At 40.0% G+C, this 14,356-nt stretch overlaps 1 protein-coding gene across 1 annotated transcript in view; it reads right to left on the bottom strand.

Annotated features, from left to right (window-relative positions):
* LOC149180364 (endoribonuclease Dicer homolog 3a-like) overlaps positions 1–14,356 on the bottom strand; it is a 401,075-nt gene that overhangs the window by 90,756 nt on the left and 295,963 nt on the right. Inside the window, exons 22-24 of the mRNA XM_089416079.1 lie at positions 13,942–14,268; positions 13,349–13,781; positions 12,610–12,690 (exon numbers count right to left, since the gene is read on the bottom strand). Of these exons, the coding sequence (XP_089272205.1) occupies positions 12,610–12,690; positions 13,349–13,781; positions 13,942–14,268 (841 nt within the window). The remainder of the gene's footprint in view (positions 1–12,609; positions 12,691–13,348; positions 13,782–13,941; positions 14,269–14,356) is intronic.

Genomic DNA, 14,356 nt, shown 5'->3' with positions numbered 1-14,356 from the left:
ATCAATGTCCCCGAAAAAACCCAATGCGGGAAAACCGGTGCAACTATCTGAGGGTTTTCTTATTAAGCAATTTCAGAGTACAATCTAGGTGCCAAATCTGGCTTACCCAATAGAGAATTTCCTTGGCAGTAGTACCTCTCAGTCTGAGACAAATGTCCCGGTTGAAACCTTGGATAAACCTTCCAGCAGCTCCTCAACTCCAATCTGCCCCAGAAACCCCAGCGTCTGCCTTTCTGGACTGCGTCAGCCTCTCTGTCCAGCATTGGCCCTGCGTCACCCTGAATAGGCCTGCGTCAGCCTCAAGAGGCCCTGTGTCAGCCTTCTGGCCCTCTGTGTCAACTACGCTAGCCTCTCTAAAGCACTGCGGAGCCCCTGGCTGCCTCTGTGTGGCCTTGCGTGAGCCTTGGCTACTACTGCATCACTCTCTCTGGCTCTTGTGCTGATCTCCCGGCACTATCTTTGCCTCTCTATCTCTTTGTACTCACTACCCCTCAACTACAACTCCAATAACTAATTCTATCTCTCTTGGCAAACCCCGCTCTAGAGAATAGAATGGTTGATCATCTGGTGTGTTCTCCAAGTGACTCTTAAGCCTCATCTTATACTTTTCTTGTTGACATATCAATGGCTCAGATTAAGTCCCTAATCAATGGCTAAAATTAGATCTGGCTTGATCCATGTCTTTTGGACCATTCTAACACAGTTTTGTATTAATCCACATTAATATTTTAATTTCCCTAAGTTTAGACTTAGGGACTCCATTAAAAGTATTAATTATTTTAATATCTCACTAACTGTTTAGAATCCGCCCAAACCCTTTCTGGGTATTGGATATCTCATGTGCCCTAACGTGGCTAGAGCACATCTGATGCTACCCCAAATCAACACTCCCCCTTAGCGAGGACTGTGTTCTAGCAATACTCCTCACTAAGTATTACTCTGATCATCCGGCATCGGTCCCTATGTTGATGCTAGGTCTGCTGCCCACCATCCTCTGCAGTGTTCTATCCAGTACTATTGCCCATGGTTCTGCCACTGCCACTGCTGCATCTGTACGACAACTCCCTCTGCATCCGTGTTGTTGCTGGTCCTTTCTCCCAACACTGCATCCGCACTGCAACTCCTCTCATCATATTGCATCGTGTTGCCCACTGCTGCACTGCAACTCAGTTACTGAGAAGTAAGTAACTAATCTCCCAACTTTGACCTCTGTTGGGCTAGAGACACCCGCTGATGTTGAAGCTCTCTCTGTCGCTGACAAGTGCTCCCTCTCTGACCTCTACGTTGCTGCAACACTCTTGCATCTCGCACTGTTGCACACCTCTCTTTGCCATCCTACACTAGTGCAACACCCCCGTGCCTCTCGCACTGCTGCAACCTTCTAGCCTCGCGATGTCTCGGGACTCCTGCACTGTATCTCTCTCTGTTGCTCCATCTGCATCCGTCTCTACCCACATCAGCCAGTCCTGCTACTCCTCTTCGGAGCTCCCGTAGCAAGGTCTAATCCAAGAGGCTGGGTACCTCGAGGATCCTGCCCCTCATCGCCTGTAGTCAACTTGACTACAGCTCGATGTCTCCCCACTTCCGCTCAAGTGGTGCGTGAGCACTCATGGCACACAGAACAGACAGGATCTTGACCTTCCAGTTCGATGCCTCATCCAACCTATCCTGATTCCTCAGCCCATTCATGGCCATCTCTCTGCTCTTCTTGTCAACTCCTCCAACTCTCTCTACTTCCCTCCTGGAAGTCCTCTGTTCGACTCCTGTTGAGTCTACTTTCCACCTGGAATTTCTCTGTTCGACTCCTATTGAGTCTACCTCCCGAACAGCAACACTGATCCATATTCCTTGGCTAGAAATCTGCCTCGACAACAACTCCCTCCTCCTTGGCCTTGCCTTGTCAGGTACTGTTCTAACTACAGTACCTCACCAACTCCACTCTACCACTTTCCCACAGCCTCCTAAACCCCAACAACTTGAAGGTGAGAGCTCCTAAGCTCTACGCAATCCCGGCACCAGCAACCCGGCCTCCTCAACCAACTGCATCAGCGCTCCTAGCTTCTGCATGGCTCTGCATGAGTCTCCCTTTGCCTCCTTAGCCTCTGCGCTACCTATTCCTAGCTCACCCTTAATGATGCAGGCATTGTGTCACCCTTCCCTTGTTGCTGCTCTGCTAGAAACAACTTCTGTCACTCGGGACAACTGTTTTCTGTTGCTATTGCTCCGCTCGACGGATGTCCTCAGTTCCCCTGTGATCTGCAACCATGATCTGATACCATGTTGAAGTTTCTAAGTCTACCAATTAGAAACCCTCCATGCACTTTACTGATTTATTCCTACCTACTTGTTCCGTTACTTAACAAGTTATTTACAATGTAAATACTGACAATAAACACTAGTGCATGCTCAACATATTACAGATCATCAACTGAAGGAAACAGAAACAAGCACACAAAATGAAACCGTTATTTTTGGACCAATGTCCCTGGAAAAACCTAATGTGGGAAAATCGGTGCAACTATCTGAGGGTTTTCTTATTAAGCAATTTCAGAGTACAATATGGGTGCCTCCAGCTTACCCAACAGACAATTTTCTTAGCAGTAGTACCTCTCAGTCTGAGACAAATGTCTCAACTGAAACCCTGGATAAACCTTCCGGCAGCTCCTCAGTTCCAATCTGCCCCAGAAACCCCAGCATTTGCCTTTCTGGACTGCGTCAGCCTCTCTCTATCCAACAATGGCCCTGCGTCACCCTAAATAGGCCTCCGTCAGCCTCAAGAGGCCCTGCATCAGCCTTTTGGCACTCTGCGTCAGCTACGCTGGCCTCTCTGAAGCACTACACAGCTCTTGGCTGCCTCTGTGTGGCCTTGCGTGAGCCCTGCCTTCTACTACGTCACTCTCTCTTTCTCCTGTGCTGATCTTCCGGCACTATCTCTACCTCTCTGTCTCTCTATACTCACTGCCCCTCAGCTGCAACTCCGATGACTGATTCTATCTCTCTTGGTAAACCTCGCTCTAGAGAATAGAATGACTGATCATCTGGTGTGTTCTCCAAGTGACCCTCAAGCCTCATCTTATACTTTTCTCATTGATATATCAACGGCCGAGATTAAGTCACTAATCAATAGCTAAGATTAGATTTGGCTTGATCCATGTCTTTTGGACTATTCTAACACAGTTTTATATTAATCCACATTAATATTTTAATTTCACTAAGTTTAGACTTAGGGACTCCATTAAAAATATTAATTATTTTAATATCTCACTAGTGATTAGAATCTATCCAAACCCTTTTTGGGTATTGGAGATCTCATGTGCCCTAAGCTCTCCACCAAATTTCGTGGCTAGAGCACATCCGATGCTACCTTGAATCAACAATGTCTAATGGACTCTTCTGCTTATGCGCAGAAATTTACTAGAAACTGCAAGGGAAGCCAAAAATAGGTTTTTGAGCTTTGGGATCCAGGAATTTCATTCTCTTTGGGATAGTTTGGATTCTAGCCTTGAAATGGGATGCAATGGAACACATTGGTGGATAGCAAAAGATCCAAACTATTGGTCATTTGCCTAATGCGACAAAATGTTGTGTAACACTCACCTAGGTGTTGTTACATACTCAAATGGTCATACTAGCATCAATTATAGTAAAACTTGCCGAGATTGGGTTTACAATGACATATTTATGCTGGTTGATGACTTCGATCCTTGAAAAAAAATTGTACGATGCTTCCTCGGACTATTGACAAAATGTGGATAACAAACCCTAAGCCCCTTTATCCTCATTTATTTCTGTCATTATCCATGTTCCACCTATTCATTGAAATAAGTACCAGGGACTTCTCTTTCCCCTTAGGGGCTGGGAGCACCTAATAGGGTCATTTATTAGCCACTCCTACCTAACGAGGTAACACTATTACGAGATCAAAGCCCCAAATTTGAAAGGGAAGCCCCATATTAAGTGTCAATTTTCCCTTAACTAACAAGCTTCGTCCACTTAGATGCACTAATGATTATTGTACTAATGGTGAAGATGCAACACTAAACATTGTGTGTAATTGGAAGGTGGTTTTCATCATGGTTTGGGCAACTTAATTAGGGCCCAAGTCCATTAGAGGAGCATATGACACCCTCTCAGTGAAGCATTAATAGCCATGGGACTCTTACTACTTGCAGAGTATCATTCCTCTCCATGGACACCTACAACACCCATAGTTGTCTGCACTTTGCCCCACATTATTCATGAGATGATGCACTTGGACCAATGTGCCCTAGCTGGCTTAGAAATGATCACAACGTTTGGCAGCAGATCTGAGGCCCAAATGAGGTTTTTCTCACCCCGTAAGGCATGGGAGGGCTAGCACCATCATCAGAGCCCTCAACATTGGAACATAATCAGTTATTCTATTACTAAGAGACCCATGAGACCCATTTTGTGCCACAAACACAAAACTAGGGTCCACAGGATTATTTGCATGGAGATTTAGGGGCCAACTACTAGATACTGATTTCTAGAGCCCTCTACACTCATTTTGGCATTGGGGGAGCCCAACACATGCCCTAGAAGGGCCTATGCATGCATGACGTCAGCATTTCGTCCTTTTTGTGGGTTAATTGTTATGTTTTACATTAGCTATGAGATTGGTTTGTAACCTCACCTAGTATTAGCCCATTATTTTATGACTTAGGGGCTTTAGGCTAAAATTAGAGATCATTAGACATGTATAAATTGGAGAGAGATCATTTCATTCTCTCATCATCATCACTTGGAGAATTCGTGCCTTCTAAAGGAACTCGCACTTCTTCTTTGTGGCTATTGGAGATTCTTGGAATGCATTTTGATGTTTGGAAGCTATTTTGGATTGCCTTTGGAGCTATTTCTTTAGTGAATGGATGGATATACTACAAGTTATCTTGGAAGTTCTTGTTGTTGAAGATTCTATTTTTGAAGTTGTCTAATGTATGTAATAACAGCTTCTAGATTATGCTTATTTGTGCCCTAATTTGTTGAAGATAAGTTTTAAAGGCTATCTAGTTGAGAATTGCATATGTTACTTATTGTATAACATGTAATGAGCGTTCTTAGTGGAGGAATTAATATAACTCTCCATCAAATTCCATTAATCATTGAATGGGTAAAAGGTGGAATTCTAATACCCACCAGGGCATCAAATTTCGGCCTCCTTAGCAACAAATTAAGCTTATTTAGAGAATCCTTGACTCCATATGCTCAAAGGACAAGGCACTTGTCCAAGTCTTTCGTGATCAACCTTAAACTTTATCCATAATTTCTTCTTCTAAAATTCGGTACTTTTAAGGCTAGGGCAAAAATCTAGGGCTTGGAGTGACATTTTAGGGAGGAGTCTTTTTTATGATTTGAGAGCCTAAACATCAAGAGATAGGTCTCATCCACAAAATCTCTTTCCCTAGGTGTTCCTTAAAGAGGGAAACCCTAGCTTCTTTTCCCCTCGACTTGAGGACTTTCTTGAGGGTTTCAACTTTCATGAGCCTTGGCTTAGTTGAATATAATAGAAACCCTCTCCCTTGAGCCTTGACCTTGTGAATACCTATCACCATCGAAAATCTCAAAACCCTAGGTCTTGAGCCTTATTTTCTAGGGCTTTTCTTTGACAGTGTCTTGCTTCTTAGAAGCGTTGAACCATTGAGCCTCTCTCTCGAATGAGCTCTAGCTTGATCACTTCATGCCACATACCTAGCATATCTATTTTAAGTGATCTCCTTCTTGTCAGGACTCCTCCTGTTGTCACTCAAATTGTACACGCACAGTGCGACAACTCAGGGTGAGGGTTGTCACTCTGATCCCTGCTCTCTCCATTCTAGTTGCCTCCCAATAGCAGGCTATGCGGGGTAGTCCCTATGGAATGTGAGAATGCAAGACTGCAAGACTTGTTGGCAACCAACAAGTCTGGGAGACACAAATAAATGGCCTAGCCACTTGGTTGATTTAGCAAGTTTTAAAGGATTAGATTAGATATTATGTGAGACCAGTGCCTTATGGAGTCAATTAATTGCTTTATATCAATTATATACCAAATGACTGGATGAACAGTTGTTGCTTGGAGATGCTTTGCTATCCTATATGATATGAAAGTCCTATAATCTAGGTGAGATGCAATATCTTGGTTTATTTTAGTTAGATGCCTATTCTAAATGTATCATTCCTCTTAACTATTTTGAAGCTAGTCTCTAGAGTAGGTTGTGAGAGAGAAACCAAGGGGGTCTGGTTAACAATACCTCTCCTTAGGTTCTAGCCACCTGATGCCTCCAGCACTAAAGAGATTGTGGCTCTAACGACTGAAAGGTCATCGTGTTAACCAATAAAGAGGTGTTAGGCTCCTCAAGCTAGGTGAGAAAGGTGGTCCTATTCTCTATCGACCAAGCTTAAGCTTGGAAGTAAATTAATTAATGCAAGATAAGAATCCTAGTATGCAAAATGCAAGATGGTGAGTGCTCTTAAGGTGAGATTATTTAATTACTCAAATACTTAATCATAAATGATCTTTGATTATGACAATAGAGTACTTAAATAATAAACAATCTCAACCACAGGAGGAAAATTGCTCAAACTAAATGGTTCCTGAGAATGTGACAAGTAGTATAAATAAACAATTGCTTAAAGGACAATATCAATGCTACTTCAGCACAATTAACAACCTCAAGATTATAGTCAATGAATAACCAATATGCCAAGATACACAATTAGAATCTCTTATTACACTTATGATTTAAATTGATTATGAGATCCACAAGAGATATCCAATTCACTAATGAGCAATGTATCTACTTATCCAATAATGACAATAGCAGTGAGATCACAATGTCACTTAAAACAATTAGCCAAGCTTGCTAAATACTTGTCAACTTAATTAGAGCACTTGTGTTCGAAAATGCAAGAGTGAAAATGGAGGCCAATAGTGCAAAAAAGACTATAGATCAGCCAGTAAACATGAGATTGTAGCAGTAGAAAAATCACCCAATTACACTCTTAAATGCTTATCCAATTTTCACAAATTACAAGGAACAATAACCAAGTGAAATTAGATGAGCTTCAACACTTCAAACACTACTGCAAATTTTTATATCAGATCTGAAACTAATATTACAGCCCACTAAATCCACTTGCCTGCAATTAATTTGAACCCAAGATCTCATCTCTAGTGACTTAAGGATGTTTTTCAATGTCTTAAGTGATTGATTAGTGAATTTTGGCTTAGATTTAGAGTGTTTTAGTACTGAATATACTGCTGTAATAAAATGATTCAGAATTGAAATACACAACAGCAAGGAAAATATGGGGAAAGAGAGCAAACCCTTAGGCCTTAAGGCCTAGCTTGGTGACTAGTTGCTCTCCAATTGACTTGGAACTTGGTCCAATGATCTACAACACAATTTATCAGTTGAAAATAAATGGATCAGCCCTCTTATGTCTCTAATTAGGGCACTAATGGCTGGTTGAGGCCTTGCTTGACAACTTTGGCCCTTGAAACCCTAGCCCAAGAGGCTAGTTAGTCTGCAAAACCAAGTGTTAGGCAAATAAACTTAAAATTCTTGATGCAAATTACCATAAACAAATGCCAAACAATTTTCCATGATGTCCAAGCCTGCAACCACAAAAAATTAGCTCATAAATTGCTGCAAAACCCACAACCAAGCCCAAAAAAACCCCAACAATGGAAGGGAAATACCCAAGAAGGCCTGCGGCTAGGGAAGAGAGGCCCTAAAAGGGCAGTCGCTAGCCTTAAATAGGCCTGTGGCTAGAAGAGAAAGCCCCTTACGGGTTGCAGCCTAGCCCTAAAGGGTTTCCGCTAAAGGGCCCACAAAGGGTTGCAGCAAGGGGTAGGAGGGTCAAGGACCATGGGTGGCAGCCCAAGGTTGTGGAAAATCCACAAGAGGGGAGTCGAGGCACTAAAGGGCTTAGATGGCTAGGATTAGGGCTTGAAAATCCCACATCCAGCCCCAAAGGGCTTGCGACCAAGGAAAATGAAGGGTTGAGGGCCTTAGAAGGGTTCAAGGGGTCACAACTAGCGGAGAAAAGGAAAGAGGCTAGGTCTAAGGGCTTGAAAAAAAATTGAAACCCTACAATTGCCCAAAAATACCACAAATCACTGCCAAAAATGTTGGACGGCTTCCTCCTTCGAATGGACGGCTAGCTTGTAGGATAGATATTGCCTTCCTAGGCCTAGATTTGCCTCAAAACTCCAGCAAAATCTTCCTTGATCACTTGAAGGTCACCTGCATAAATGAATAAAAAAATACCCAAACTCCAAATATATACATAAAAATAAAACCCCATAAATATTATAAATATTTAAACCCCAATTGTTGCAAAACAAAAATAAGAAATAATTTACAAATTATTTTAAATAATTTACAAATATACAATGGTAGCAAATTAAAAAAATTTGGAGATATATATTTTGAGTAATAACAATGGATGAATGTATTTTTCAAAAAAATTGAATATTGGCCAAAAGCCCTTCTGCAAAATTAAAATACCATATAGAAATCTTAGAGCCGAAACACAATCAACTCTTCCCCACAATCTGTGAACTTGGAGCCCAAGGACTAGTGTAACTACAAATCTCTATATTTTTTTCTCAAGTAGAATCATTAGATCATATGGTGAGTCAGATAACCTGAGATAAAATAAAATTTTACCAATAAAATGCTCTTATCACCGACAAATGAAATAATAATCGTTAAAATTTTTAACACAATACAGGAAATCACATAACTAGCACATACCACAGATCAATGGAAAATGAACACCATGAACTGAACCCCAAAGTCTTTCCATTACGATAGAGAAATGTTCCCAGCAAAACAATGGCTCAATACCAACTTTATAAAAAAATTACATCATCCAGAGATATCAAATAGAAGCAAAATAACTTATATTTATAGAGAAATCACCTCCAAGTGGAAAATAACAGCTAGTTGGTTTTATCCTCATCAAAATGATCTTGACCATCGAAAATAACTTGATCTTCTATTAATCTCCACCATTGAATTTTTAATTTTTCAGGAAAAAATCGAAATTTTTCTAAAAATCACTTTTAGTTAATCCAAAAATTAATATTTTAGATTAATTTCCTCAAAAATTTGACTTTGACTTAACCACCAAGGCCAAGGACTTAATTTTTCTTAAAATATCCATTTTTCCCTTGGTGGGGGACCTCCAAAAACTGACTTTTCTTTGACCCATGAATTTTCCACTTGGAGACATTATTTTCTCTATAATTATTTTAGACTCGAAATTAATTAATTTTTTGGCTTAGCCTTTTAACTTAATTTAGCTAGAAAAATTAATTAATTGACACTAGAGAGGATGAATATTTTTTCCACCCTCAAATATTTTAGCCATAGTGTCTAAGTATGAGGGACCATGCACTAAAATATTTTTTACATTAGGACTCACCTAAAACCTTGTCAATGAATCCCACCCTAGCTTTGGGGTTTAAGTTGGAGGAAAAACTCTGTCGATTATCCGTGTTTAAAAACACACATAATTCGATGAGGTTCAAAAACCTCCTAGGATGAAATTCGTCATCAAAATCAAAGGCTTACCTAGGTGTTGTTACATAATTAAACAATCATATTAGCATCATTTACAATATAACTTGCAGAAATTGGGTTTACAATCATGAAAATGTGTTGGCTGATGACTTTGAACTTTCAAAAAAAAAAAATTATGTCTTTGTATTTTGCTTCCTTGGATTGTTGACAAAGTGTGGTCAACACCTCCCATCGATGAAAGTCTGTAAAGAGCAGCGGGTTTTCCCTGATGTGACATTGGGCCTCTACCCCATTCTTAACACTCAACCTAGCTTCTTGTATTGTAGGGTTTCCCTCTCCAAATCTTGCTAGATTTTGTGGTAACAAGAGGAAACATTTCCAAGATTATCTAACTCACTTCCACCACTACTAGACATGCCAACGCCTTTCTCACCAAATTTTTTTTTGAAAACTTTCCCTCATATCTAAAGTTTTGAAAAACAACTAAATAATCTAGAAAACAACGATTGTGTTAACCTTCTAGGAAGAGTTAAGTTGGATTAAAACACTGTTAAGTTGAGGTATGTTCTATGCTTAGAGCAATTTATTTCAATTTTCACAGTTAGCTCAATATCTTTTCCAGATTAGCAATCACATCAGCGTTAAAGTAAACTGCAAATAGAACACAAACATAAATCGCAGAAGATAAGCCAAGACAAGAGGACACAAGATGTGGCGCTAGCTAGGGACAAACCCCAATGTGGGGAAACCTTTGATCAATTCCTCTTATACGTTCTTCAATAGTTCAGCAGAGAGAGAGAGAGAGAGAGAGAGAGAGAGATAGTACATTTACAACAAAAGTCAACACATTGACTTATCTAGATAAAAGCATAGATTATCTCTAAGAAGATGATACGTGAGATCAGCTGAAGGCTTACTGCTTCAACTGATTCTCCAAGGAGACTCCTTCACCTATCATCGTGGTTGCATCTCGTCATCATGCTGCATGTCACCGTGTTGCACCATGTTGCACCCATCATCACACTGTTGGACCTCATGACTGCTTCACCATATGTTGCACTGTTGTCCCATGTGCCATTGTTGAACCATGTTGTCATGCAACATGTCTCATGTGCTTGCAGCACCATGCTTGCCACAGCTATCCATGTTGTCCACGCTTTCCATGTTGCACCATGCTTGTCATGCTAGTCATGTTTGCCATGCTGCCATGCTGTCCATGCTGCACCATGCTTGCTGTTGTGCATGCTTGTTGCTGTCATGTCACAGCTGCTGTCTCACTTTGCTGTCATGTCATAGCTGTTGTCCCACTTTGCAGCTGCTGCACAATGTCACTGTTGTCCTATGTCATAGGGTTGTCCCATCATAGTTGCTGTCCCAACATAGTTGTTGTCCATAATGACATTGTTGTCCCATCATTCTGCTGTTCCAACATTCTGGGCAGCACCATGTAGCCCAGCTGTTCCATATATATATATTAGCACTGCTGTACTAGTTTCCTTGCTGTCCCATGCATCTATCCATCAGTCCACAAACAACCCTCAATTCTGCTGCATGCTACTGCTGATCTCTGCCTAGGGTTCTGTGCATGTACTAGTTTGGTTCAGGCACACCAACTAGCCTAACGTATAGGGAAACTCCCGATGTTTGCTTTGCTGTCCTTAGAGGTCACTGTGGCCTGGTTAGGAGGTCCATTCTAGGTCTCTCTCCCACCCAAACTTCATCTCACAATTGCTGTTAGCAGTCACTTAATGCGGCCCTATAAATGTGTCACTAAAACTGCCCACAAATCAGTCCTATGACTGCAGCTACCCTTCCAACAGTCCTTTATTGCTGCAGCATGATAACAAGGGAACTCGGCCCCTTCTCCAACACTTCGGACCCCTCCAAACAACGGCTAAGACTCATGCTCAATATGCTGTCCACACAGCCCTTCCACTTTGTCTAGGGCAGCCTCCTAATGCTATGGCTAGGGCATGGTAATGTCCTCCTTGACTGCGTTTTGGTAGGGACCAATGTATAGGGTTGTAGGCTTCTTTCTAGATAGCGTTAGGGCTTCTCTTTCATGACTGCATCCTCTAGATTAGGGAAGCATATTCCTTCTTCTTGAATGCAGCTAGGGCAGCCTCTTTTCTTCCAACATCTAGGGCTGCCACTCCTAGATTTCTCTTCCACTAAAACCCAAGACAAGTGGAGAGAGATCAAGATAGAAGTGTGTGTGAGAAATGAATCTCAAGTCATCTCCTTTTATACTAAAAGGTTGAGCACATGTGGGGTTTATTTGGTTGCTGTCCGACCATCACAAATTGGCTTATAACACAAATAAATTCATAACTCCATGAATACTTATCGGAATCGGATGATCTTTAGATCAAGCCTACACCTCTCGATCAGAGGGATCCAAGAAAAATATCAGCTACCATAAGTAAAATGACCCACATGAAGTTTGGCTCTAGTTGCCAATTTTAACAAAAACAATAACCCATTTAAATCTAAAGTCATCTCCTCAGATTAGAAACTAAGCAAAAGCCATGAAAACTCTATAAGCATATTTTTCACAACTATAAGTCAGTTTCCAAGCAACACCAACATGAACTTGAGTATTTCTCCCATTTGTGGTATGTTTAGGAATTAGGTTGTGTTCATAAATTATCAATTCTGTACTTTACCCAAGCATGTCGCACTCTTGTTACTTTCTAAGCAACAACATGACCTTCAGTATTTCTTACATCTATGGTAATTTTAAGGATTCAACTCTGTTCACAAATTATCAATTAAGAACTTCACCAAAGCATAGTGTAATCTTGTTGTCGATACATTTTAGTCTCTTTGAATCTTAATGTAGTTATTGTTCTTTGAAGTAACATATGAAGCATTTTCAAAACAAAACAAAAAATCTATGAACATCAGCAGGGTCTACAAGTCACTTAAATGATTATAATAGTTATTTTAGAGATTTATGGGTCTACATGTCACTTAAATGATTATAATAGATATTTTAGAGATTTATGACAGACTTAATAATGCAAAATCATTCAATAAAATATTTAAAATATTTTTACTTGCACAGTGAAAGTACCTGGAGAATAGCCTGATTGGGAACACAATGTACTAATTTTCCCTACTCCATGAGGACTGCTTACTTCACTTGCCAAGCCACCTGAATTGTTCAACAAAGAATAGATAAGTTGCATGATTACTGGAGTGATATAGGGATGTTAATACTTAATTTACATGAACAAAAGGCACTAATAAAAATGGAAACAATACAAGAATTTAGGTTTGTGCTTTCACTTAATGTCATTCCTCACCCCTCTCCATATGTCAACAACATTTCTATAAAATCTTCATATTTAGGAATAGTTTGGTTTTATAAAACAAAGTATCCATACATGATTTATACGGAATTCCCATGTGAATAAATCGTGGACATCGTTTTATATCATTTTAGTTGATATTTTCATTCTTCTCATGAATCTTCATACCATGAAAGTAAGAAAAAGGTAAAGATACATGAATGGAATTCATGTAATCAAATTGTGGAACCCCTAGAAACCTCTATAGCTCATGATGTTCGTGAGAATCTAGTAACTAATATTAGGAGATGCACGAGAAGCAAATGAAGGAGACGATAGAAATTTGACATAAGCCCAAAAGAAGCAATAGTGTTTTATCACTTTCCAGTCCCAGCATTACTACCACAATTTAGAACGTAGGATTATGGATATAATCATTGCATAATTTATGTTCCCATTGAAACAATGAAACTTTAAAGAAAAGCCAAAAATTCTAATAGATATATGTTACAAGCAACATACCGTCATGAGACCAATTTTCGTTTGAGATATCATTGACATTATCTACCAAAGCATTATCACTTTCATCAACAATAAGATCCTCGTACGACCTCAAATTTTCTGAGATCTTTAACAACCTTGGTTTCTTCCTCACAGGATCATAATGTAACACCCTCTCTTCTTCCTTCCTACGTTTCCCTATTTTGGCATTGGGATTACTGGTTTTTTCCTCCATAGTTACCTGTTCCACCTTTAAAATAATATCTCCATTGGTTGTATCTGAACTTTCCCTCTTGGGCTCATCTTTACCTTCATTGGACTTGTTAGCATTTTCTAAAACACAATCCATTTTCTCATGAACAAAGCAAATTGATGTTGTATCGAGAGATACTTTTCCTGTCAAGGCCAATGAGCTTTGCACATAATGGCGGCGACTATGAAATAAGCCCCGTTCCTTCCATACAAAACAAACACATTATTCTCAGAAAAGTTTTGACTGTGATATAAGCCTCTTTATTTTAATAGAAATAAAACATATTGATCTCAGAAAAGTGTAACACAAATAATGGAAACTCTACATACATGTTCAAACAAGTAAAGTTCTTTCAACTTACTTCCATAAGCAATAAAATTTGCTGGGCAGCAGCCATCTTAGCTGTCTTTTTGTTTGCTTTAGACCCCGTTCCAGTTATAATTGATTCTTCTAAATGAACTTCTCCTAAGGCCACAGTTACATCCCCTTTTTTGGTGAGCTTCCACTTAAGGGAATAGCCATATTGACAGCAAAGTTCTTGCAGCTCCCGTAGTGGATGCAGATCCAGTGTTTCAGGTGTAACAATAGGAGACAAAATAGGCTTCATTATTTCCCACACACATTCTAAATCAAATCTGGTATCCACTAATATAGCACCTGCAATGCTTTCTATTAAATCTGCCAATACCTACATAGATTAAAATAACACTGAGATAGGAGCTCCCAAGTAAACCACCATGATCAACTCAAGAACAGACACAAGAAACAAGATTATG

Source organism: Pinus tabuliformis, chromosome 3_2 (genome assembly GCF_031772625.1).
Source record: "Pinus tabuliformis cultivar Carrire ecotype Pingquan chromosome 3_2, CPIR1, whole genome shotgun sequence".
NCBI lineage: Eukaryota > Viridiplantae > Streptophyta > Pinopsida > Pinales > Pinaceae > Pinus > Pinus tabuliformis.
This window is presented reverse-complemented; position numbering and strand designations above follow the sequence as displayed.